Source organism: Carettochelys insculpta, chromosome 6 (genome assembly GCF_033958435.1).
Source record: "Carettochelys insculpta isolate YL-2023 chromosome 6, ASM3395843v1, whole genome shotgun sequence".
Classification (NCBI taxonomy): domain Eukaryota; kingdom Metazoa; phylum Chordata; order Testudines; family Carettochelyidae; genus Carettochelys; species Carettochelys insculpta.
Genome location: NC_134142.1, coordinates 63433074 through 63458309, shown reverse-complemented (window position 1 = coordinate 63458309; position 25236 = coordinate 63433074). Strand labels below are relative to the sequence as shown.

Below are 25236 nucleotides of genomic sequence, written 5' to 3'. Positions count from 1 at the left end.
TGAAATTGGAGGTCAAAGGGTCTGATATCATGCTGTCCCTCTAAGTCCTTCAGAAAAATGGGAGTATGAAAATGGTTTCTTATATGGTGAAGAATCACTGTCACAGATGAGGGATGGGAAGGAAGGACTGGTCAGCTAATGAAATGAACAGGAGAATATGGACTGAAGCTGATCCAAATAACAGACTGGAGCATTTTTCATTGGCAAGTGGAGTGTCATTAAAACTGAATGAAAAATAGAAAAAAAGTCAGTGTACCCTGTCAGTCTGTGTCTGTGTAGAATAGGTTGAGAGGAAGCTATGAGGTAGGGAAATTTATTTTTATTTCAAGCAACAATCAAAAAACCTAAACCCTGTCCACTGCCAGAAATAAATCTCAGGATCTATGTTTTAAACTACTTCCTATTCACAGGATTATGCTTCAGTAGGGAAATGATGGAGCTCTCATAACCAGAGGTGTGATTTGGCTTTTCATATAGGCTCATCCCTGCTTGTCTCTCCAAGGTGTAATCAACAAAGATGAAAAGTTGAAGCTGAGTGAAAAGGGTAGGGCTGCTTGTGACTTTCATGGAAGAGCCATTCTCTATTGCTTTATCATGAGCACATTCATCCTCTTTGGGGGAAGTTTGGATCCTCACCTGAGTTTTGTCTTTGCCATCCAATTCTCAGAAGGTTTGGTTCACTGTCGCAGCAATGCAGGTTGAACCTCTCTTGTCTGGCGCTTTCATCCGGTGACATCTGTAATCCATCAAGATTTTAGTTAGCCAGATGACCCCTTATCATGGGTGTGGCCAAATTTCCCATGGTCCCATAAAGTTTGCTTAGAGCCACCAGTCCTGGCTCTGTGTCCTGTGCTGTTGTTTAGTTGTAATTTATCCCTAAATGTCTAAGAGCCCAGTAAGCAGTGGAAGTGTTGGAAATGCTGCTAGTCAATACTGACCTCCCATGGTTTGGCAAATTCTCTTGTTTGGTACCAGTTAGGCCCTGAGGGTGCTGGACAAGAGGTTCAACCTGTACGTAGTTGGCTACTAATTCCAAAAGTTGCTTTTTAACTATTCTGCTACTAAATTGTTGTACAATATTGCATCTTTTCATTAAGTACCACCTGAAAGAAAACTACGAGGCTTTTGCTTTAGTGTCTGAGGTCTGACTGTCCCTTCTAATAGAATTCTGTAGTTTTCAGTGTGTATTTCAGTGACTGTTGTGAACTGAAGCCTTTTATTCCTACTCTCAGGGAGCTGTCAGGTGAAGCTATCAGTGCCAGGGGCCTATGAGAAACAGTTGTGCATTCCATGCAGACCAGACAGCGATGAAGATTTTAGGACCCCTTTTGTCTTTCATGTAGACAAAGAGATGTGTCCAGAGCTGGAGGTGGAGCTGGAACAATCAATCAACATTTTGCAGGTGAGCATCTATTTTAACTTCTGCGTATAGCCCACTTTTGGAACACGCCCCTCCTGAAGCAAAGCTTCTCGTAGTCCAGGACTACGCAATAATTTGCACTGACTTATGCTTATGTTCATCTGACGAAGGATTTCTTCAGAGATGAGAGGAAACCAGTTTTTGGTGTGCCATTATTTAATAGTCAAATACATGCTGGCATTGAAAGCGATTTTTCTCACAGACTTAGGCAATGTATATGGGGACTCAAGGGGGCATGTAACCCAGTGCCATGGGTGAGAGGGGCAAGGGGCCGTCCAGCAGTTGGTGGTGCCTGAGTCTTTGGGCATCTGGAGGTGGGGACAACCGGGGCACTGGCACCCACAGCAGGGCTCAGCTTCCTCCTAACCTTGCACACATTGGTAGCCAGGGGGTAAAAACAACATGGCCCCAGCTTGCTCTGTTCCTCTGGCCGTGTTGCTTGGGAGCAGGAAGTGGAATGGCATGTCTGGGGGAGCAAAGTGAGTTGGGGCGGCATTGCTCCCCTTGCCCTACCACTGCTGGTGAGTGTGTGGGGGTCACCCCTACCCCCACTGCCAGAAGCATCCCTGACTTCTCTAGTCTCCCATGCTGCATTCTTTGGGAGAGTGAGAAGGGGCAGAGGTGGTGGTGGGGTAGGGCATGAGGTTGGGAGGGACGTTTTCCAGCCTTTCCCTGGGCTGGGGGAAGGTCACATGACCAGGACTCCCCATCCCCACTGTCCCTTTTCACCAGTCTCCCCTGTTCGCAGAGAACCGGAAATGACAGATGGGGCTGGTAATACTCCCTAATATGAAGGTTCCCTGACACTACCTATTACAATATCCTCTCTTCGGTGGCTTATAACTTTTGTTAGACATTAAATGTCCAGTCTGAAATTATCCATGCTGGATATCTGCTTTAGAAAATTTCAGACAAAAACATGTTGTTCAGCATGTTTTCAGTGTCTTTGAACTGTAGTTCTCCCTTATTTTTCCACAAAGGACACTAAATTTGGTAGCTGGTGTAACAGAATAGGTTTTTCTGGGCACAGCTGAGAGTCAAATCTGGGCAAATTGGTTAAAACCAGGCTACTTTTACAGCCCAAGACCTGGGGTCCTTCACTATAAGGCAAACCAAATCAGTCACGAAGAACACTTCTGATGCCACTCTGGCCAGCAAGAAGTCACAAAAGCAATTTCCTAGACACTCCAGCTTCTCTTGTGCCACAACCAATAACCCTCCTTAGGCAGATGAGAAGTTTATATAAACTAATCTCATCAAATCCACACAGGTTCTTCCAGTCCCAAAAGGACCAGCCACATCCCCAGGTCAATATCTACTTACCCAAAACAGCACACTGCGACAATCCTTTAGAATCTAGAGTCTATAGATTTATTAATTAAAAAAGAGGGAATAGAGAGTAATACTGTTAAATTAATTATTTACGTACATTAGTCAAAGTTCTTGATGCAGGCTGTAGCAGATGGAATAGGCTGCTATCTCAAAAGTCTTTGGAGTGCATCCTTTGTTGGGACAGGTCAGCAATCCTTCCAGACTCAGTTCGTAGCAGAGTTGTTCATGCAGTGATGTGCTGGACTGAAGATTGAAGGCAAAATGGAGGAGCCTCAGGATCCTCTTTATACACTTGTCCATGTGGAGGAAAATCCATTGTTCTTCCCTGTGTGGGAGAATGTTTGTTTGTTTGCAAAGGAGAATCACATGAGCAGGTCACCTGTCCATGTCCTTTTTTATAGCATTCTGTCTCCCAATCTGGGGGAGGGGGTAGTGTGTGTCCCCCCGCTTGCTCCTTGCCTAAAATTTTAAGGGGACCTGGTGCCCTTCTTTGGGGCAGCTGCCCCTCCGGCCAGGGAGACCTCTGTGGAGAGAGATCTCCATCACTCCTGCGCTGCAGGACAGTACCCGTGGAGCTGGGAAACCCTCCATGAGGCAGCTGCCTTCTGGTGCTGGGGAGCCTTCCCCCACAGGGTAGGGCGGCAGCCCTGTTTCCAGCTCCCCAGGGTATGGGGAAGCTAGGAGCTGCAGCCATGGGGCTGCAGCCCCGTTCCCAGGTTTCCATGGTATGTACTTGGTTACAGTTAGTAAATGACTTAGTGAGGTGTATATGACATTACAGTTGGAGAAGAAAAAAGCTTTTGTGTTAGAAACCATGAGTACACAGCATTCTCCATTATAAACTTCTGGCTAACTTCAGTTCAACTAAAATATATATTTTTAGTTTTTTACCTTTTAGGTATAAGAATATAGTATATTTTTTAATGGGTGCTCAATAAACAATGTTATTTTGAACATTTGTACTGCATAGGACTGGTTGATTTCCATTGAAGTCACTGAAGTCTGAGCAATTTTACCAGGTGTCCCATATTTGGCATAGGAAAATATGGTCACCCTATCTAGACAAAAAGCCACAACTCTAGAATCTGATATCATCTGGCTTCCCAGGGCTAGAATGAAGTGCTGCTGGAAGCAGGTCACAACATATTGGACTCTAAACCTGGTAGGAATGTAGCACTTCATACTGGCCACAGACCAGAGCAACTCAGTCCAAAGAGAAATGTTTTGTGACGGGTTTATTTTCAAAAAAGAGGGGTTTAGATTTTTTTTTTGATGTTACTTAGGGTGATGGAAATAGTCCCAACAAAGAAGGCTGGGTGGACAGAGTGGTGATAAGGTGGTCAAAAGTACATGATGTAAGACTTTCTTCTGTACAGTTTTAGTTGAGTTGCAGTATGTGAATAACTCCACTTTGTGACAATTCCTGTTCTGCATTTTCACAGGTGAAATTATAATTTTAATGAAGATTACCTCTCTGTGACTGTTGGATTATTCTTTTCTGTTATTAGGATGAAATAACCTCTGATATAGAAAAGCACAGTATGCTTCTGGGACAGGGGACTGTACCAGTTAAGTCACTTCCTGTTGGACAGGAAGTAGACATGACTATTCCTCTAGGCAAGGTAACCCACTGATACTTTGGCATGTATTGTAATACTCTTGGGACAAAGGCATCAGTGTTTAGAAGCTGGCATTTGGGACTAAAAACTAGTGTTACTGTAGCTAAAGACTCAGTTGGATTCTGGAGAACTACCATGTTTTGCTGTAATTATTAAGATTAACATGTCAAGAAAATGTCATTAATTCTGCAACATCATGCTAAGAAATCATTATAGGCTATGCAACAGTTATTCTCAAAGTGCTATTTTTGGGGCTGATTCCTACAAAATAAGCATCACTGCCTATCAGTTTTCAGAAGCAAGGGAAAAATAAAAACAGAAATAGTATAGACATTCTTCCCCACCCTCCTAGTTTATATTACTCCAGTGTAGCAACTGTTAAAAGAAGTCTGTTTGCACTAAAACAGGCACTGGAGAAAACGAGGTGTGTGGTGTATTTGCTTTTACTGGTGGAATTGCTTATCTCAAATCGTATCTGACAACAGTGATGAGGATGTTCTTTGTGCCCTGTTAGTAGGCTCACCTGGGATTTATTTTATTTTTTCAGGGACACAGTTTGGATCTGAGTGTGAAGGCTGAAGAGAGGTGAGTCAGTCTTGCAGAGCCTATGATGAGGAAGTACTTGACTTCTATTAAAAAACAACCAGGATTCCTGTAGCACCTCAGAGACTATGATTTATTAGAGCATAAGCTTTTGTGGGTAAACCCACTTCATCAGATTAACTGTTGTAGTGAATGATCTGAGTGGCTTCATTAACTGCTCCTGAAACACATTCATTTTATTAACAATTTTCATGGTTTGTAATGAAAAAATAAAATCTTGTTGGATATTTTTCTTCTGCTAACTCAAGTCTATTTTGATTTTTCACAGTGAAATTATTTTTTTTGTTGCACTGATATCAGGAAAGGGCCTGAAATCTGCGCAATTTTTTTGTAAGTTTCTAGGGTGTGGGCCTTAGAAATGAGGAGCTAAATGTGCAAACACAGAGTAGCTGTTTTGTATTACAGGTTGAACCTGTCCAGTCTGGCACCCTTAGGACCTGGCTGGTGCCTAATGAGAGGATTTGCCAACCCACTGGAGGTCCATATTGTCTAGCAGCATTACCAACATTCCACTGCTTACTAGATTCTTAGAAGACAAATGTCAATTAGAGCAGAGAAACAGCACAGAACACTGAAAGCCAGGACTTGTGGCTGTAAACAAACTTTGTGGGACCCCAGGAGACTTGGCCACATCCATAAGTTGTCTTGGAGCTAATGAAAACCAGGCTGGATTACAAGTATTGCCAGATGAGAGCATTCCAGATTAACTTGTACTACCAAAGTGTGCTGGGAACTGTACAGAAAAAGAGAGACAGCCTCTGGTAAAAAGAGCTTTCCAATTTAATATAAAATAATTGTTCAAAAGTTGAGGAAAGGATTAGTACATAGTAGCAAAACAGGTCAGGATAAGGGGCTCGTAAATTGTTTTGTTAGTTCCATAATTTTTTTAAAATAAGATGCTATCCCTAATTGGATCTTAACATAGCCATTGTTGTTTTCTGATCCAACCCTCATCTACAAGCCCTTAAGATGTTTTCTGCTCTTAAAATGACTCAAATCCTTTTTATTCCATCATCTTATCCCTGACATCCCCCTTCTGTGTACTTCTCAGTGAACCCAGCCTTTCCAAATGTGTCGTCCTCCCATGTGCCTCTGAGAATCTTCCTTCTGCTAAAGGCATCCCAGCTCCTTTCCAGTTTATCTGCTTCTTTTAACCAATTATAACGTTAACTGTATTGGTATGAAACTGTTAAGTCTTGGTGTTTGGGCACTACAGGATTGAATTTACTAGAAACTGAAGTAATGAGGATAAATAAAGTTAACTTTTTATTAAAATTCTGTTTTTAAACTTGATACTGGGCACCAGGTTTTGTGTTTAATAGAGCGATTGGACAGTAAACCTAGAAACCTTACATCAGATTACCACACACCCTTTTTCAATGTAAATGGATTGAAAACTCCTTATTTCTTTTAACTTCTGTTCGTGTAATAAGCACTTGGGATCTGGACGTGCGCCTTAGTTTTGACCTCTGTGAAGAAGAGAAAAAATTTTTGGACAAGAGGAAGAAAATGGCTTCTCGGGCACTTATGAAGACCCTTAAGTTAAAAGACGCCCCCGGGAAGGATGAGGTATGAAGCACAATATTTAGAGATGGCTGTAGGACTACTACGACTGGCTGGTGATCATTTAAATATGTAGGGCTCTTGGCAGGTAAACAGGACTTTTCTCCATTCAGAGAACATTCACAGAGTAGCCTGTGGTGAGTTTCTGTTTAGAGACCTTCTAGACTTTTGAGTTCTAGGTTTTGTCTACACTGGCAATTGAGCAACGAAGTTTTTTTCTTTAACAGGGACTTAACTATTCTGCCCCCACAATGACAAAAGTTTTGCTGCTGCAAGTACTAGTGTAAACCATTCTTTGTTGGCAGGAGCGTTCTTGGGCTGACAAAGCAGGCACCCTTTGTGTGGAAGGGGTGGAAGCTGTGTCAGCAAAAAGTGCTAATGGACAGCGCTTACATGGCCCGACATTTACTGACAGGCCCATGTCACTAAAAACTGTGTGATATAGACAAAGCCCTAGATATCAGTGTATTTTCAGACTTTTTGTTTTTTTGTAGGCGTTCCTTTTGTGGAATAAAACATAATTTTAACAAAAACCCAATAATTTTTCCAAAAAGGCTGATGAAAATTTCTGTAGTTTGAGTTTTGAGAACTGCTTTGGATTCTCTCACCTAGAGCTACTGCATCATGTGGTTTTAGGACAGTTCTGAGGTATTAAAATAAGGCCAACCTTTGGACCCAGCAAAGCTTGTGTTGTAACCTGCCGCCCGGTTTGAGGGAATTAGAACTGTAGGAAAGGGTAGAAAGAGTGTTTGTGCTTACACTATCTGGTCCAATAGCCCTGATCTCCTTATTGCAATCTTAGATAAGAGTGCTTCAGAAATGATTAATATATTTTTAGCTTATGACAGTGTAGGTTTTCTGGACTATCGCTAGGCATTGTGATGAAATGACTGGCATTCGGGGAACATAATTAACATCACACCTCTTTATAGTACATGATCTTTGTCATTAAAATATCAGTCAAGATGAACTTAATGCTGGAATGTAAGTAGCACATTAACAGGCATATAACTATTCCTGTTTTTAGGGGGTTTTCCCTTAGGTTAGCAAAGAGTAAAAACATTTTGATCTGTTTAAATTTATAGGTAACTTGGTATGTTTCATTCTCTTGTTTCTCATCTGTTTGCAGGTCCCTGTGGTAGCAATTTTGGGATCTGGTGGTGGGATCAGAGCACTAACATCACTCTATGGCAGCTTGTCGGGGCTTCAACAGCTCAGCCTTCTGGACAGCACAATGTATCTGTGTGGAATTTCAGGTTCTACCTGGTGCGTGATATGCAGTGATGGTCCCTGAAACGTCTAGCTGGATAGTTTTGTGGCACTCCAAGGGAGAACTTGATTTAATGCGCATAAAGTTTAAAAAACCACTGTGTTCCATATGTAGGAATTACCTATCCAATGTTAAGTCATAATGTTCTGGGTGGTTAAAAAGATTTTTATCACTGTTTTAATACCTACGGCAGCATGTCTGATGGAAGCTATTTAAATGCGTTACAGAAAGAAAGCACCAACAGCAAGTAGATGCCTGGCTCCCATTGAGGTTTTGTGAGACTTGGATGCTTAACTGCCTATTGTATGATCAAAATTCACACTCTTTATGTAAATGTTAAAGGAAAATAATTTAAAAACAAATATATACTGTTCATCTAAAACAGGGGTGAGCAAACCTTTCACATCTGGCCCCCTTTTCAGCCTTTCAATTAATAGCCCCCTGATCCTGTCTAATGTAATCCAAACCCATGGAAATTTCTTTTATGTTTATACGGGGGAGGGGGGGCGAAGGGGTAAGAAAATATGTAGAATGTAAAAGCTTTATTAAGTAGTATATACATTTGAATACACACACACAAAAACAGTAACATATTTCAACATTTTTAATGAGAGAGTTGAGCCAGAGACCCAAAAGCTAATCATGCTGTGCCTCCTCCTTTTGAAATTTCATGCCCGTGGAGGAGGTCCACCTCCACTTAGTACACCCTGCTCTTTTTTAGAAAGTTGCATAGAAACGTTTGTGAAGCCAGATTCTCTTCTGGGGAGAGGAAGAAAACAGTTATCTTGGCTCTGTTTGGAGCCCCATACCTAGTTCTCATGGCTGTCGTGAGGATGAGTAAGTTAATGTTTGTAAATTAAATCACGTTAGCTAATCTGGTCTCAGAATAACCCTGCCTGGTAGGTTAGATATTAGGTTGGTCTCAGGTGCCCCAACATATTTTAAACTTAAAATTCCATCTCATAATGCTTGTTATCTTGAGTACTTAATCTTCTGGGTTGTCAGAATTCTACAGTTCAGTTCAGTTCTCAGTTCACTAGTAATAACACTTAGCTGGAAGGTGATGTTTAATATCATTTAATGATAATCTTGATGTAAATTTTTCAGGTGTGTGTCTGCACTGTATAAAGACACAGACTGGTCTCATAAGGATCTCCAAGGTGCAATCGGTGATGCTCGAGATAAAGTATCTAGTAGCAAAGCAGGGGCATTTTCATCAGAACGAATAAAATATTACATCCAGGAGCTCAAATCAATGCAGAACGATGGACGGAAAGTCTCTTTCACAGACTTATGGGGCCTTATTATACAACATTTTCTACACCAGAAGGTAAAGAATTCTAGACTCTGAAATATACTGCTCTTTGCCTTCATATTAGGAAGTTAACATAGCCATCCTTTTGTGTTTCTGAAAAAAAAAATGTTTCTCTCTGATATGTTTAGAATTGTTCTGGGGATTAGAGGAGTCTTGGAACAAACCTCAGAGGTTTTTTCCCCTCAGTTATTGTATTAATAAATTGGGGATAATATAATGTATAATGTATTGTTAGAGGGTTTGGCCAAAATGGTATCTTACAGGGGAGAGAGGCAGCTCTAAAAAGGAGAAATGGCCATGACTAATCAGGAGTTACTGCAGGCAGAATGGGAGCAGCAGGGAAGGGGCTAATATCATTTAGGGCCATCTGATGTCACTCGAGGCTGCCATAGGCCTTTTTAAAAAGCCTTTGGGCAGTAGGGAGGGTGTGGGGAGAGTGTGGAAGAGAAGGTTGGAGAGAGGTAAGGAGATTGTAACAGAGAGAGAGAGAGAGTCAGAGAGTGGATCAAGAGAGCACCAGCATTACCAGAGACAGAAGGGTGGGGAGGAGTTTCCACAATGAGTGTTCTGGGCTTTCCTTTCCCTGGTAACCTCAGAGGTCAGCTGGTGGCTGCCAAGGAGTGTTCACTCAGACCAGGCAGACCAAGGCACTCCAACCCCATGCCTTTCTAGCTGAGGAACCCAAATTTCTGTGGGACTGTATACTAAACAGAGGTCTGGGGCCCAGGAATGGTACTGACCTTACCACGGTACCTTGAGCTCTATAGATGAAAAGTGCTGTGTTAGAATGCCAGATATCAAAGACTTTACTCTATCACCCAGCACTCTCCAATAACTGGAATGTTAACCAGAAGTAAATTTGTTACTTTTTTCTGTAAGTACAGTATAATGAAAGTAAATACAAATCAATACAGCAAATACAGTATAAGCACACAGTGTACAATATTGCTGTTGGTAAATTAGGTACTCTGTATACATTTTTGTTTAACAGCTAGTCTTGTTTTTCTTTAGTGTTATGCATTGTTAGGTATACCTCTGTTATCCAGAATACTTGAGTATCTGGCAACTTCCTGGTCCTGGGGCTGCCATATATATCTCATATATGAAAGAGTTTACTGTGTGTATTTGAGAAGACTGCAAGCCGTTCATTTGACCACCATTTGGAATGTGAGGGATCAGAGAAAATATGGTGACAAATGTTTAACCATGTGGTTTTTCAAAAACAATTTAATTTGCAAATTGGAATCTGATTAAAAGAGCAACTAACTAGTGAAGGGTGCCTGTAAAATACAAAGCATCTCGGCCATATAAGTGTTGCTGTAAACTACAGGTGAGCCTTACACTGTGGAGAGAGACTCTTCAGAGCCTGTGATATGGTTATAGCTGAGGTTGGAAAGAGAGTGGGCTCCAGACTACTGGAGTGTGTGGGGATAGATAGCTCCAGCTCAGTTCTAAACATCTTCAGCTGTTTTTCTTTCCCTGTTGCAACCAGGATGACCCATCTAAGCTATCAGACCAACAGAAAGCAGTGAGGAGAGCACAGAACCCCTATCCCATCTATGCAGCAATCAGCGTGAGGCACAATTTTAGACGTGATGACTTTACAGGTATAAATGCAACTGATTTTTTTCCCCCTCTGTTTGTGTGTCTGTAAATATTCCCCTTTGCAGCGTCACCATTCACTGAAGCTAGCACGATGAGCATGAGACATAATGTGCTGATTAGCTGGTATTTGGGGGCTCAACAGCTGATATGTCAAACTGGACACTACTTGGCAAAGTTCCTCTTCCACTATGTTCTCCTCCTAGTTACATCCCTGACATTGAGTCATTCGTTAGACTGGCTATTCCAAATATTTTGGTAGAGAGTGTCCAAAATTTTCCACAGCTGGGAGCGACTATTACAAAAGTGCTCAAGTCATCTTGCTTTATGAGAGAGTCTACAAATCATAAATTAACATAACTGATGATTGGCTGACATCAGACTTACCGATACAGGGTGGGGGTGGAGGGCAGAGTGGGCAGTTGCCTCATGATTCGAAAGAACTCTGGGTTTTGTGGTTGCCACCACTGCTACTGCAGCATTGGTTGTGGCTGGAGTCATGGGCCCTTTAGATCACCGCCCAAGCACAACACAATGTGCTCTGAGGGCTGCCTTGGAGCAGGGGGTGTGGCTCACTTGGGGCAATGCTGAGGGCTGGCTGCTCCCAACCCAGGGCTTTCTGTCCAAGGCCCTGCCCCTCTAGGAAGCGCAGAACTCTACAGCACTCCCACATTTGCCCAGCACCAGTAAATCAGTTGGCCCCTTTGGCTGACATGCTTCACACAGCCCTGGTCTATTACGATCATGTTCCGTAGTGTTTGATGTGTGTAGAACTGGTGCCTGTACAGTGACGTGTCTTGGGAGCTTTGCAGCAATGCACAACATTATAGTTTTGTTTCTATTGCAGTAGTGCCCAAGAAGAGCAATCCTGGACTAGAGCCCCCTGGGTGAGGTCCTGTACAAACACAAAACAAAAAGATGGCTTCTGCACTTGAACATATTACAATTTAAATATAAGACTGTGTGGGTACAGAAAGCACAAGAAAACAATAGGCTGATATTGGTCAACAAAATAGGTAATGGTCTCAGTGCTGCATCAGCCTAACAAGCTGTCAAGTTGTTTGTAGGCATTGCAGCAATGTGGTGTCTAAAGGAGGGATTTGCAATAAGGTAGCTTTTTGGATATTTATGGAGCACTTCTCCCAGTGAATTGGGGCAGCACTGGGGAAAAACTACCAAACTGCCCTTTAGAAAATGTAGCAAGTAGGCAATGAAGGCTGGTATTGGCTGATTGGTCTTGATGCTGCATGAGTGATGACGGATAGTAGATGTAGGAGATCTTCTAAGAGTGGCCTTGAATGTGAAGATGAATCACTTATGAGAACAGCACTGGGAGATGCAAAGAGAGGAGCGACACAGTTTTTGCTGCAGCATTCTGAACGGACATGAGTTGGGCATAATGGGACTCATGAAGGCCAGAGGAAAGGATGATTGTAGTTGTTGCTCAGAAAGAATTGGCAAGAGTTCAAACATAGTTGAAATGTGGAAATCTAGAGAGAGCAATGCTTCTGCCACTAGTAATAACCAGTGCACTGTTCTGAGGTGCTGAGAAACCAGTAGTTCCTTCTGTGCTTGTGCCCTTACTCTGCAAGGAAGAATGGCTGATTGATTGTCTTGAGAGAGTACTCTTGTAATTTTCTTTGTTTTACTAGGGAAATAATATGGCCCAGTGGCTCTCTTGACTGGGAAGCCTTGGCCTTAGTCCTATCTCTGCCATTAGGTTATTGGGTGACCTTGTGCAGGTCCTTTATGCTTCCATTTCCCCCATAAAATAGGCATGACAAGATCTATAGGTGAAGGGTTCCAAAGAAGAGCCAAGTGTATTTGTTGATGTTAATGAGTGAAGTGAAGGATTTTAGTGATGAAATGGCAATGAGGTTTGGGTATCTAGCTCATATAGATCTCTGAAGGGTTAGGATTTGGAAATACAAATATGTACTTATGGTTTGAACTCTGTCCTGGGCTCATCTTCAATGTTTTTGCTGACACCGTTAAGTTCAGGCACGACTTCATAACATTGTGCTATTGCTTTTAAGTAGCCGGGTGTTTCACAGATTTAGTGACATCAGAAAGAATGTTTAAAAATTACTGCTAAGGAAAATGAATCTAAACATGTAGAATTGTTGGTGAGCTTCAAGACTGAACAATGTGACAGTGGGATGTGGGGGCAGGCTCAGGATGGCTTACTATGTTGTAAGGTTTCCGTCTTGGGCCAAACAGGGAGATAATCTATTAGGACAGGGTGGTTATCTGGTTAACAAGGGGATTCAGCTTGTTAGCAGAAAAGTGTTAAATGGGGGACAGAAGAGAAAATTAGGAATGGCAAACAAGATGAATATGTAAGATAGGTGAGACCTCTCCCTACTTCACACCCTTTTCCTATATTACGCGTGCTTTGAAGCTGAAGCATGCCTTTGGATCTTCAGCAGAGGGCATCTTGCTGCACACAAGATCTGATGGGAAACTGTTTAACCTTGCAAGGCTGAAAGCTAAGTCTAAGGTGCGGGAAGTCCTCATCAGGGACATGCTGTTCGCAGACGATGCTGCTGTAATGTCTCACACAGAAGACCAGCTTCAAAAACTGCTGGATCAGTTCTCCAAAGCGTGCAAGGACTTTGGGCTTACCATCAGCCTAAAGAAGACACATGTACTCGGTCAGGATGTTGCCGAATCCCCATCAATCAGCATTGACAACTATACGTTAGAGGTCGTCCACGAGTTCGTTTACCTCAGGTCCACCATCACTGACACCCTGTCGTTGGACACTGAGCTAAATGGGAGGATCGGAAAAGCGGCCACAACTCTGTCCAGACTCGGCAAGAGAGTGTGGAACAACAACAAGCTGTACACTCACACCAAAATGCAAGTCTACAGAGCCTGCATCCTCAGCACCCTCCTTTATGGCAGCGAGACTTGGACCCTGTATGCCCTCCAGGAAAAGAGGCTGAACGTCTTCCACTTGCGCCGCCTCAGGCGCATCCTTGGAATATCATGGAAGGACAGAGCGACCAACACTGCTGTCCTCGAGCAAGCTGGAATCCCAACCATGCACACCCTCCTCCGGCAGCGTCGGCTCCGCTGGCTTGGCCACGTCCACAGGATGAATGATGGAAGGATTCCAAAAGACATCCTGTATGGTGAGCTAGCCTCTGGCAAAAGACCTTCTGGACGCCCCCAGTTGCGCTACAAAGATGTCTGCAAGAGAGACCTCGGAGAGGTAGACATCGAGCTGCACAACTGGGAAGAACTAGCAGACGACCGCAGCAGATGGAGGCAGGGGTTACACAAGGGCCTTCAGATGGGCGAGATGAGGATCAGACAGCTAGCAAAGGAGAAGCGAGCGCACAGAAAGCACACTAAGGACTTGCTAGACACCCACCACATCTGCAAGAGATGCAGCAAGGACTGTCACTCTCGTGTGAGTCTTCATAGTCACAGTAGATGCTGTAAATGAAGTCCTCAATTGAAACTATAAAGGGCGCGATCCATAGTCTATGCAGACTGAAGGATGCCTACTACTACTACTGAAGCTGTCCCATATGGTGATGGGACATGAAGCTTCATAAGACATTGTAAATAAAGTACACTGTAGTGTGTGTGTGTGTGTGTGAGAGGGAGAGGGAGAGGGAGAGGGAGGCGGGGGGGGCTGCTTTCAAGGAGAAGTCCAGGGTGAGGGAGCCCATTCTATAACAAGCATCTAGATTGCCATTGCCATAATTGTAATGTATACTGAGACACCCTAAAATGTGGTGTAGCTAAGGATTTCTCATCTGAGAAGGTCACCCCTCCCCATTCTAGGTGTTAAATCCTGTTTTTCCTTCTCTCCATGCCCAAACATATGCTCATACTGAATAATTGAACTTGGTGCAGAGGCTATTTAGGGGACCAGCTATGGGAATTCACCAGCCCAGGCCAGAGAGCAGCAGTGGAAGTGCTGAGAAACCAATAGTTCCTTCTGTGCTTGTGCCCTTACTCTGCAAGGAAGAATGGCTGATGGATACAAATACCAAAGGTTTAGTTCCCAAACCTCAGTGCATAGGGAGGTCCCACAGAACCTTTCTGGAAAAGCCAACCATTTCTCCCCCCAGTGTGGTCAAACCAGATCAGCTAGGTATGGGACTTTTGGGAAAGGAATTACTGGTGGGAAAATTCGCTTCAGAGTATTCCTGAGATAAGTGTTAATCTGCTGTCTTACCCTCAGAGTGGTGTGAGTTCACTCCCTACGAGGTTGGATTCCGTAAGTATGGAGCTTTCGTCCGAACAGAAGATTTTGGCAGTGAGTTCTTCATGGGGCATTTGATCCAAAAACATCCAGAGGCCAGGATGTGCTCTCTGATGGGTATGTTCTAATTCTGCTGATTTGGAAAAGGAAATGGGAAAGGGCTAATTCTGTTCTGAAGTTTCAGGGGGCCAAATGCCCAGTAAATGTTGTTCAATCTTTTCCTGGAGAATTTGAAAGGCAGGAGATGCTAAACCTTTTTTAAGCCTGCAAGAACCCATCTGAATGTTACCAGGTAGAGCATTGGCCTCCTGAGACTGTAATTGACATCATGAAATAAAAACCCAGAGATGTAGACGCTGCCTCTATTGGCAATGAATTGTTAACTCTGAAACCTAAAATTTAGCATTTGAATGCTGATGTTAACACTTTCACCACTGATCATTTTAACTGTAAAATCAAGCTAGTTGGCTTTCCGTTGCTTCTGAATGTAGTGATGGTTATGAGGAGCAGAAGTCAGTGGGAACTGTTGGCTTCAAACCACACCATCCCTACCTGTTTGAAAAAAGTGCAGTACTACAGCTGCTATCATCCTTCTTTTTCTGGACAGTCAGTGTCTGAGGCTGCCTGTCAGATGAGATCCCTGCTCCAAAGAGAGTGATTTGCTTGGGCACACAGAAATTCGATCCCATTGGCTAACCTTGTCTTGTGTCTGGGCTTGAAGCTGGATGCTAGTGTTTGATACTAGGGAATGACTACTTTTTGGGGCTCACATTCAGAATCAAATGTCAGTGGGAGCTAGCAATTAACAAATCTGTCCTTCAAATCAGAAACTGTTCTTCCTCAAAGTGAATTGCAATAAACTGATGCTCAGAATAAAGCCAGAAGTTAGGGGTAAAGCATCTCTGTCTTCAAGGCCTAAATGAAGCTCCTCTGAAGAATGGTACTTCTCGACAACTGCAATCTGTTTAAAGGATAGTACAGTAAACCCTGAGAAATATGCATTCAAAATGCATATATCTTGTGTTTATGCAAGGGGGAGGCAGTGGCATGGGGGGGAAGGGCAGGGTGGGGACTCCCTCCAGCCCCAAGGCTGGAAGCCTGCTGGACAGTGCCCGGCTGGCAGAGCCAGCTGCGGGATCCTCGGCTGGGGGGGCAAGGAGACCCCACAGCTGGAAGTTGGCCAGGTGCTACCCAGCCAGCAGAGCCAGCTGTGTGGGATCCCTGGCTGAGGAGTGGGGGGGTCCCATGCCACCCCAAGAGCAGCCCCAGATAAGGCTGCCCTGTGGTTCCCTTCTCCTCACTGCTTTCCTGCACCCAGGAAACTGACCAGCTCATGGCCGATCAGCTTCCCATGTCCCGCCAGCCCAGGGGAGCCAGGAACCAGGCTGCCATTTAGATCCTGATGGGCTGGTCAGTCTCCTGGCAAGCAGCAGCCTGGTTCTCATCTCCTCTTGACTTGCACGAAAATTTGGGTCACCTGCGTAACTCAGGGGTTTACTGCATTCTTAACACAGTGAAGGCAGCGTTAGCCCTTAAGACTTGTTTCGATGGCTGTGCTGTCTCTGGTTCTTACCTTGAGGTATGTGAGTCTTACACTAAATGTTGCAGTGATAGAATAGTCAGCATTCCATTTCATCCTAAAACACAGAGCCATGACATACCATATGTTCCACAATAGACAAATGAGTACCGGCGTATATGGTGCCTTTTATCATGGAAGTGCATTGGAGCCATGATGGCTAAACTAAATATAACCTTGGCTGGTCTAGACCTCACTTCATTCTCCTTCCCCAGTGCCTTTCAAAAAAAAAAAAAAAACAACCCAGCTCCCATATAAGAGTAGCTGGAGACCCAGAGCTCAGTTTCTAAGGATTTTCATCAAGGACTGCACAAGGTCAGACTCCTGACCTTCGTGTCCCAGAAGGAACTAAAGAAATGAATTTAATTAATGTTGTGAAATCCTATGATGAAGAAACAAATAGTCTAATATTTACAACATAACATAGCTATTTTATAACCCACAGGCATTGCTGTTACAGAGACAATGAACATAAATGAAGAGAAACCCAAAATTCAGATGTGTACATTTCAGTTCTTCCCACTGCACTCAGACCTGAGTTGTTTGGTGTGTGGCATGTGACTTCCTGCTCCCTGCCAGATTCTCTCCCCTTACCCCTGTCATGGTTTCAGGTCTCACTCAGCACCGATTGTAATAACTGAACCAACAAGCTTAACCTAATTGTGAGCTCATCTGTGAGGAAGCAGATAAGTTTGACTTGTTCCAATGACATACAGCAATCCTGGGCTGGTGAGAAAGTTGTGAAAGGGAGACTGACTGACTGGGTTTGGTCCAAACAAAAAGGTTTACTGACTCATGCCATTTTTTTTTTTTTTAAGTACCTTTTTTCTAAGATTAGGCCTGTCTGTAGAGATGGTGTCTTGGTCTTTTCTAGTCTTCCTCTCACTGACAGACTAGTCTCCTTCATTCTGGATGACCTAGCCTTGGGCTGTTAATTGTTGTCTGGTCACCTGACCCAAGCACTGGTTGAAGCTGAAACCCATTATTTGGGAAAAATATAATTGGGCATAGGGCTCAAGTCTTCTAACAGGGCCAGCTCACAGGCAGTGACCCAATGGTAGAGCTTTTATTGACTGCACTGAGCTTGAAAAGCCTACTGAGGTGTTAATTTCTTCATTGCTAATTTCACTACCTCTTCTCTGCCTATAGGGATGTGGGGCAGTGCCTTTGCTGCAAGTCTGGATGATGTCTGTCTGAAGACAGTTGGCTCAGGGCTGAGCTTTCTAGAGTCTCTAAAAGATATAATCAAAGTCATAGGTAAGGGCATACAGTAGTCTGTAAAATAGTCGGTTTTTGTTTAAAAACTGGGTTTTCTAGACATCTCTTCTTAGATCATACTAATGTAAATTCAAAATTTAAGAAGTTCTGTGGAGTTTCCAAGGGCAGAGAAGACTGAGATGGATGATTTACACAGTTGCTCTGAAGCTGTATTGCATTTTCCTCTGCATGTAGTTTGTTTCAGCAATCTTGCCTCTATTTACACAGTAGATGAAATAATAGTCACAATTAGCTTCTCTCCCTTTCTCCTCTCCTCCACTGCCTAATCTGGCTCACGTGACTACACTATTTTGCAACACTCCTGGGTGGTAGGAAAGTATTACTCCTATTTTACATATAAGGAATAGTGGCACAGAAGTGCAGGCAGGATAAGTGACTAGTCCATGATTGTACTGGAAGCTGATGGAAAATCTGGGAATTGAACCCAAGCCTCTTGTCCCAGTCCTGCATCCAAACCACAAAGTGAAAGAGGAAGATCTGGTGATGAGTGTGTTACCTGGGAACTCAAAAGACCTGGGTTCAATTACTTTCTTGGTCATAGGCTTTCTCTGTAGTATTGGCCAAGTGTTTCTGGGCCTCAGTTCTGCATATGTGCAAGTGGGTAGTCACATTTCCCTTCCACAGAGGGATGCTCTGAGCCTACACATGATAAAGACTGTAAGTTGTGCTGGTATTATGGTGACTGGGAGAGGTACAGAAGTACGTTCAACAGGGTGGTAGAAAGACATTCCTCTAGTCTGCATTTGTTGTGTCAGTGTGAAATTTCACTACACTATGTCCCATTTGTAACCATAAGAAATACTGTAGTGAATGTTCAATATTTATAGTATAATGTACATTATGTATGTATGGTGTCCCTGTTTGTCAGGGCTGGGAATGGATGACAGAGAATGGATTACTTGATGATCACCTGTTCTGTATGTTCACTCTGGAGCACTTGGCAATAGCCATTGTTGGAAGACAGAATACTGAGCTAGATGGACCTTTGGTTATGACCCAGTGTGACCATTCTGATAATCTTAACTGTTGTCCCCATCTAAAAGCATATCCTTAATGGCATACATTGACAGTTTTCATTGGGGTTATTTTGGAATGGTTACATGACATGTGAAATTTGAAAGGCCGCCTAAATGATGAAACATCAGTATATATTCAGTTAATTTAGACCTTCAGTCTAATACATTTTTACAGTGTAAATATTTGTAGGAGGAAAAAAAAAGTTGTCTGAAAATAGGTTGAACTGCCATTTATGAAAATATAATCATCTTGAAATGGTGGGCTTGAATAAGTATGTTTAATGAGTACGTTCTGATTCTTCTCGTGGCTTGTGTTACAGATGATGGCCAAAGACTCCATTTTCAGGACTGCAGTCGATTAAAGACTCGTCTGATTATACCAGGGGGACCAATATTACAAATTTTCCAGGATATCTTCACGTCCCGTGTCACCTCTTGGGAAACCTTCAACTTCATGAACGGCTTGTACCTTCACAAGGATTACGTCAAGAACAGGAATTTTCTGGCCTGGAAAGGTAGGCTTTTTGAAAGAAATAAGACTTTAAAATCATGCATACCTTTAGCATTTGAGGCCAAATTCTTTGCTAGTGTAGATTTGGAACAGTTCAGCTGAAGTTAGTGGAGTATTTGTCAATTTGTTACAGCAGCGGAATTGGCAAACTTGTTGGCAATGAAATATCACCACCTAGTGATGCAGATCTATTTTCTGCTTTTCTTCCTGAATATCCAGAGTGCAGGCCTGATTTTGGTATGGGAGTATAGAACATGTATTAGAGCAGTGGTGGCCAACCCATGGCTGTCAAGCTGCATGCAGCTCTTTGAGGAATGAAATGTGGCTCTGGCTTAGAGCTGCTCACTGTGAATACTTTCTGCTGGTCTGCACCCCAGCCCCATCACTTGGAGGGAGAAGCGCGTGATGGCAGTGATGCTGGTGACTTCAGCTCCAGTGAGTCATTGGCATTGGGTTAAAGTGGCGGGACAGAGGTTGGGGGTTCCTGACTCTGTGTGTGTGTGTTAGGGTTAGAGTGCCTGGCTCTAGCCCAAACCCCACCCCTACCCCAGAGTCAGGCACCCCCAACCTGGGAGGCCTGGGAGCGCCTGGCTCTGGGGTGGAGAGGAAGGGCATTGAGGCATATATTATATATTTATTTTTATCTGTTGATCTATCGCTCAATTGATCAATAGAGAAAAATAATATATGGCTCTTTGCACTGTATCAACGGCGATTTTGGTTAGGCTCTAAGGGGCTGCCCCTGTATTAGAGGCCTCTCCTTAAGGTTTCAGTTGTTGCTTCATTTCCAGGTTCCCCCCCTTCTTTTTGATAACTAATGTGACTTTTTGGGCGGGGGGGGTTGGTATCATATGTGTCTGTTAGGTACACACCTGGATGCTTTTCCTAACCAGCTGACTCCCATGGTAGACAGCCTGTACTTGGTAGATGGCGGTTTTTCGATCAACTCTCCCTTTCCCTTGGTGCTCCAGCCAGAGAGAGATGTAGATGTCATCCTATCATTTAACTACTCTTGGGAGGCTCCGTTTCAGGTGAGACACAAGTGAGCAGCACTAGGCAGGGAAAGAAGCATGGAAATATAAATTTTTCATACCGTGGCTCAGTCAAAGATGTTTGAATACAGGCCATCATGACAGAGGATATGTTGTAATAAATCTAAGCCGCTCAAGACTTCAGTTCTCACACCATGCAATTCACTGTGAACTTCACGTGACATATGTGGAACTTTACAGAGACACTGGGGATAGAATGCCAGTCTTTCTGCTCAAGAACCATGGGTGCCAATCTCTTTTAAATGTTACTCTTCTTTCGACTTCTGAGACTAGTGGCACACAATTGTGTAGCCTTATTCCATAGAGTATAAGGCATTAGTATTGTTAATTGAGGTCCCTTAGATTCAATATTAAAATCCTAATGTTAGACAAACCATGTCATTCTGTAGCCAACATCTCCTTATTTTATTGTCAGAAAAAGGTGACAGTGTATTACTTATCTAACAAGCGCATCATAGTATATACTGTTTACTTTTCTTCATTGTAATTTTTGAACTTTAATTTTGGAACCATGTTATTTGTTTTTAACAAAGTGAGAAATCTGAGTCCAATTCTTTCAAGTTTAACTACAGCTTTAGCTATTTAAAATGATAGTGATTGATTAACTAACTTTTGAAAGATATACAAAAAAACATTTTTTAAAAATTGTTAAATATAACGATACTTAGAATGTCATTAAATTCACAGCACTTTAGAATATTGACTAATTTTTCACAATACCCCTGTGAGAACTTTTATTCCCATTTTACAGATAAGGAAACTGAGGCAGAGAGTTTAATTGATTTGCTTTTGGTCACAGAGTAGGGCAGTGGAAAAATTCCCAAACTTGTCATTTGTAACAAGCTGCCTCTGCTTAATGAAATATTTGCCACATAACAGAAGTTATGAATATTGAATAGTTGGTAGTTGTGCCATAAAATTAATAATTAGAAAGAAAACATTCTCTATTTTTGAGTTTCCACTGAGTAAAAGAGGATCTAACTTTTGACTTTTGTTGTGTGACTGAAGGTTTTACTGTTGACTCAGAAATACTGTGAAGAACGGGACATTCCCTTTCCACAAATCATCTTGAGTGAAGATGATGTGAAGAAACCAAAAGAGTGTTACATGTTTACGGATGATAAGAATCCAAAGGCTCCCATAGTGCTTCACTTCCCATTGGTGAATGACACGTTCCGGAAATACAAGGCACCAGGTGAGGGAAAGTGCATCAAAACCCTGTGATTAAAGTATTTTAGGTATGATTAGCTTAGACAGAATGCAGGACTGGCTGAACTTGCTTTAACACAAAATGTATGTGGTTATAGCTGTGTTTGGTCCTAGAATAGTAGAATAACAAGGTGGGTGAGATAATACATTTTATTAGACCAACTTGGCTGATATGAAGTATTAAAAAAAACTACAAATAAGAGACACTCATCTCACCCCTTTCATCTCTCAAACCTGAAATATCACAGTTTTCCCTTATCTTGTTTCCTGTAAGCTATTAAGGATGTTATTTACTTATAGAAAGAGGAACAGAAGTGTTTACTTTTGGTAAAAGGAGGAATGGGGCATGTAGTTTTCCTCTTGTCATGTAATGTCTGGCCTGGAGAGTGACCAAAAGTTAACATCTGCTTAGTTGGTTTGTGGCCTTCACTGGTGATTCAATAAAAGGGTTCTAGTATGACTTTCATGGACCATTCTTCTCTGGTTGCAGGAGTAGAGCGCAAGTCCGAAGATGAGAAATCCTTTGGTGACTTTGTTATTGAGGGAAAAGACTCTCCTTACCGCACACTGAACTTCACATATGAGCCCCATGACTTTGACAGGCTGGTGGAAGTGACCCGTTATAATGTTCTGAACAACAAGGCCATTCTCCTAAAAGCATTAAATTTGGCTCTGAGCAGGAGGAAGCTGAAGAAGGGCAATGGGCTGTGAGGACCTTCTTGGTGTAGGACATGTGTGGACTGCAGTGCACCAAAGGCATGTGGTTTACGTAAAAATGCTGAAAGCTGAAGTAGCTGCAAGCCCCCTTCATTTGAATGAGAGAAGCATAGCTATATTCTGTACCTGTCACGTGGAAAACTAACCTCAGATGTGGTGCATGTTAGTCTCTCCTGCAACTCTGTTGTACTCAGCTACAGTATGTAAAGCCTAAAGAGATGACAATAATTCTTTCATTACCAATTGCTCAGTACTGAGAATGCAAACTAGGTACATTGTGGCCGTGTTGACAGTACAAAATAACTTTGAAGTTGCTTACTTCAAAGTACAACTTCGAAGTAACAGACTTCAAAGTTGAGCAGGTACACACACCCTACTTCAAAGATAAACTTTAAAGTATGGGAATGGAGTAAGGAATTCAAAGTTGGACTCCCTTACTTCGAAATTAACTTTGAACAAGGGAAATGTGCACAGATGCTCCACAGGGTACTTCGAAATAGCCCCGAACTTCAAAGTAAGTTCCTAGTGTAGATTTGCCCTTTGAGGGGAAAGATGTTTCACTCATGATACTCAGCATAGTCACAGATACAGCTAAATTCTGGCTATGCATAGGGGTAGGGATGTTTGTGAGGTGAAACAACTCTCTCCTCACTCCTATCTGTTGCTTATTTTTAGGTATGGGTCTCCATGGATGATAGGGTGCTGAACTGTGTGTGATATAGACAAATGATTCCTGGAGTTTAGATAAGTTAAGGGCACAACACTCCTCTTCTGTATTTTGACATATCAAATAATTTAAGCCAAGTTGCCAGAAATCAAGTCCTTTTAGGAGCTGTGGCAAATCATGAAGAAAGATCCTGGTTTGTTGGCAGAGACTCCTCTGTTCAAGGTATGGATAAAGTGGTTTCACTCCCCTAGACAGCCTAATTAGTCTAGCTGAATGGAGTTCCTTGTAAAATCTGATGCATATAATAATGTTCATTTTGATCTATAAAACCCTTGATGGTTGGGTCCTAGCAGCTTCAGAGACAATCTCTCCTGCTGTGGTGTCAGAGCAATTGCTCCAACTGCGCTCTAACGTAATTAGGAAGGCACTGGGAGTTCTCAGGAAAAGATCCTTGAATATGGAAATCGCTTCCTTCTGCTGCTACAACATGGTTCAGTATAGCCTGTAACTGATAAACTCCAGATGCTCAAGAACTGATGTTTTTGGTTTTCTTCAGGCTGTTTTCTGGGGAGGAGGAAAGTGGCCATTTTTTTTTTCACTGGGTAGGTGTTAGGGAGGTCTGTTTCTTAAGATATTTGGGTCAAGGGGCTTGTTTAGGGATTTATTTTGTTAGTGTGTATTTTGGAGGAATAAAATGATGCAGCTAGTGCTGGGGGTAGGTGCAACTCTTAAATATGAACAAATTAAAATGAATGTGGGGGGTTGCTGCTATATTGAGAGGCAGAATTATCTCACTGTGGAGAGTATTTAAGCAGAGGAAAATTATATCCAGGACACATGTAATCCAAACCAATTTTTTCGGTATAACCACTATTCACATATTTAGTATTTACTTTGAATGGAATGTACTGATTGTGTGTTTGAACTGCCTAGGCAGAAGTTTGATGTCCCATTCAAAGTAGACCTTAGTGTAGCTGCAACTTTTCAAGAACATCGTGTTTTGCTTGTACGGAAAAGAACACTTTCCATATTTCTTTTTAATTAAACAAAAATAATTTTGCTACATGCTGCTGCTTTTTCTGCCACAAGGCTGAAGTGGAGAGTTTTGGCTTTGATTGATGCTTGTTGAACTTAATGGTACTTCATCCTCCTCTGTTTAAGTGCTTCCTGATCAAACGTGAGTAATAATAAATAATATAATACCTCCCTCATACCATAAAGTTCTTCATCAGTAGTACTCAAAGCACTTCAAGTATCATTATCCCCATTTTGCAGGTACTGAAACTGAGGCACAAAGGAGCAGTGACTTGCCAAGGTCATCCAGAAGGCCAGCAACAGAGCCAGGAATAGACCCCAGGTCTCCTGAGTCTCAGTCCAGTGCTATGCATTAGGGAGTACTGCTCAAAATGATAAATTATATTTTTTTATAATTCTGTCTGTAGTCCCCACTGCTCCCAGGCGCTGCCCCCACCCCAGCTATAGGAGTGGAGGGGTAAAACCCAAGAAGAGTATGACTGTGCTGCCATTTCCCCAGCTGGCAGGAGGGGGAGTGGCAGTGTGCAGAGCCACTTCTTCCTTCTCCCCCTGCCAGCACCAGTACCATGGGTGTTGCTGAATCAGACACACCCAGAATAGAGTTTCAAATGCATTTTCTTTGCTCATTATTCAGTGAGTAGTATCAGATCTTATTTACTGCTCTCTGTTCAAATACTGTTCTGAAGACTGAATTAAATTCCTCCTAGGCTATTTTTATGGGAGTCATTATTATGCCATCTGAGAGGGTCACAAGCATTTGATTTATTTTGGTAATAGCTCCTTTCACCTTACAGAGGTTTTACCATTTTATAGGTGGTAAAGTCAAAAGTGGCCACTGAATTGGGTGCCCCATGTGACATACCAGCTACCTGGTTCTTCAGAGAAGTTGGCATTAGATAACACTATATGTTCAAAGCACAGTCCCCTTGGACTAAAGTCGCAGCTGTGAACGTTCTGCACTCCTGCAAGTTGGACGCCAGGGTTTCAAGTTAGGCATTCAGGAAAGGAGAAACTCACAACTTGTGGCCACCTGTGAACAGTTTGGGTTCAATCCCTTCTTCAGTCACAGAACTCTGATGGTGGGGCGTGTCGCCTTAACCAAGTACCTAACCCAGTACTGAACTGAGGGACTGGAGGGACCCTGTGGCTCTTGGTCAGCATATAGGGCTTCCTGTCTTGCATGTCCCCTGTAGTGTGCTCCAGCAGGTGAGGGCAGCTTTTGCCTC

At 42.7% G+C, this 25236-nt stretch overlaps 1 protein-coding gene across 1 annotated transcript in view; it reads left to right on the top strand.

Annotated features, from left to right (window-relative positions):
- Positions 1-24419, top strand: part of LOC142015384 (cytosolic phospholipase A2 zeta-like) — a 40709-nt gene extending 16290 nt beyond the window's left edge. Inside the window, exons 7-20 of the mRNA XM_074998865.1 lie at positions 478-544; positions 1233-1402; positions 4261-4374; positions 4919-4956; positions 6408-6543; positions 7667-7803; positions 8915-9137; positions 10615-10729; positions 14926-15063; positions 17675-17782; positions 19140-19334; positions 20195-20361; positions 21391-21577; positions 22082-24419. Coding sequence (XP_074854966.1) covers positions 478-544; positions 1233-1402; positions 4261-4374; positions 4919-4956; positions 6408-6543; positions 7667-7803; positions 8915-9137; positions 10615-10729; positions 14926-15063; positions 17675-17782; positions 19140-19334; positions 20195-20361; positions 21391-21577; positions 22082-22302 — 2016 coding nt within the window. The 3' untranslated portion in view covers positions 22303-24419. The remainder of the gene's footprint in view (positions 1-477; positions 545-1232; positions 1403-4260; positions 4375-4918; positions 4957-6407; positions 6544-7666; positions 7804-8914; positions 9138-10614; positions 10730-14925; positions 15064-17674; positions 17783-19139; positions 19335-20194; positions 20362-21390; positions 21578-22081) is intronic.
- Positions 24420-25236: the final 817 nt, after the last annotated feature.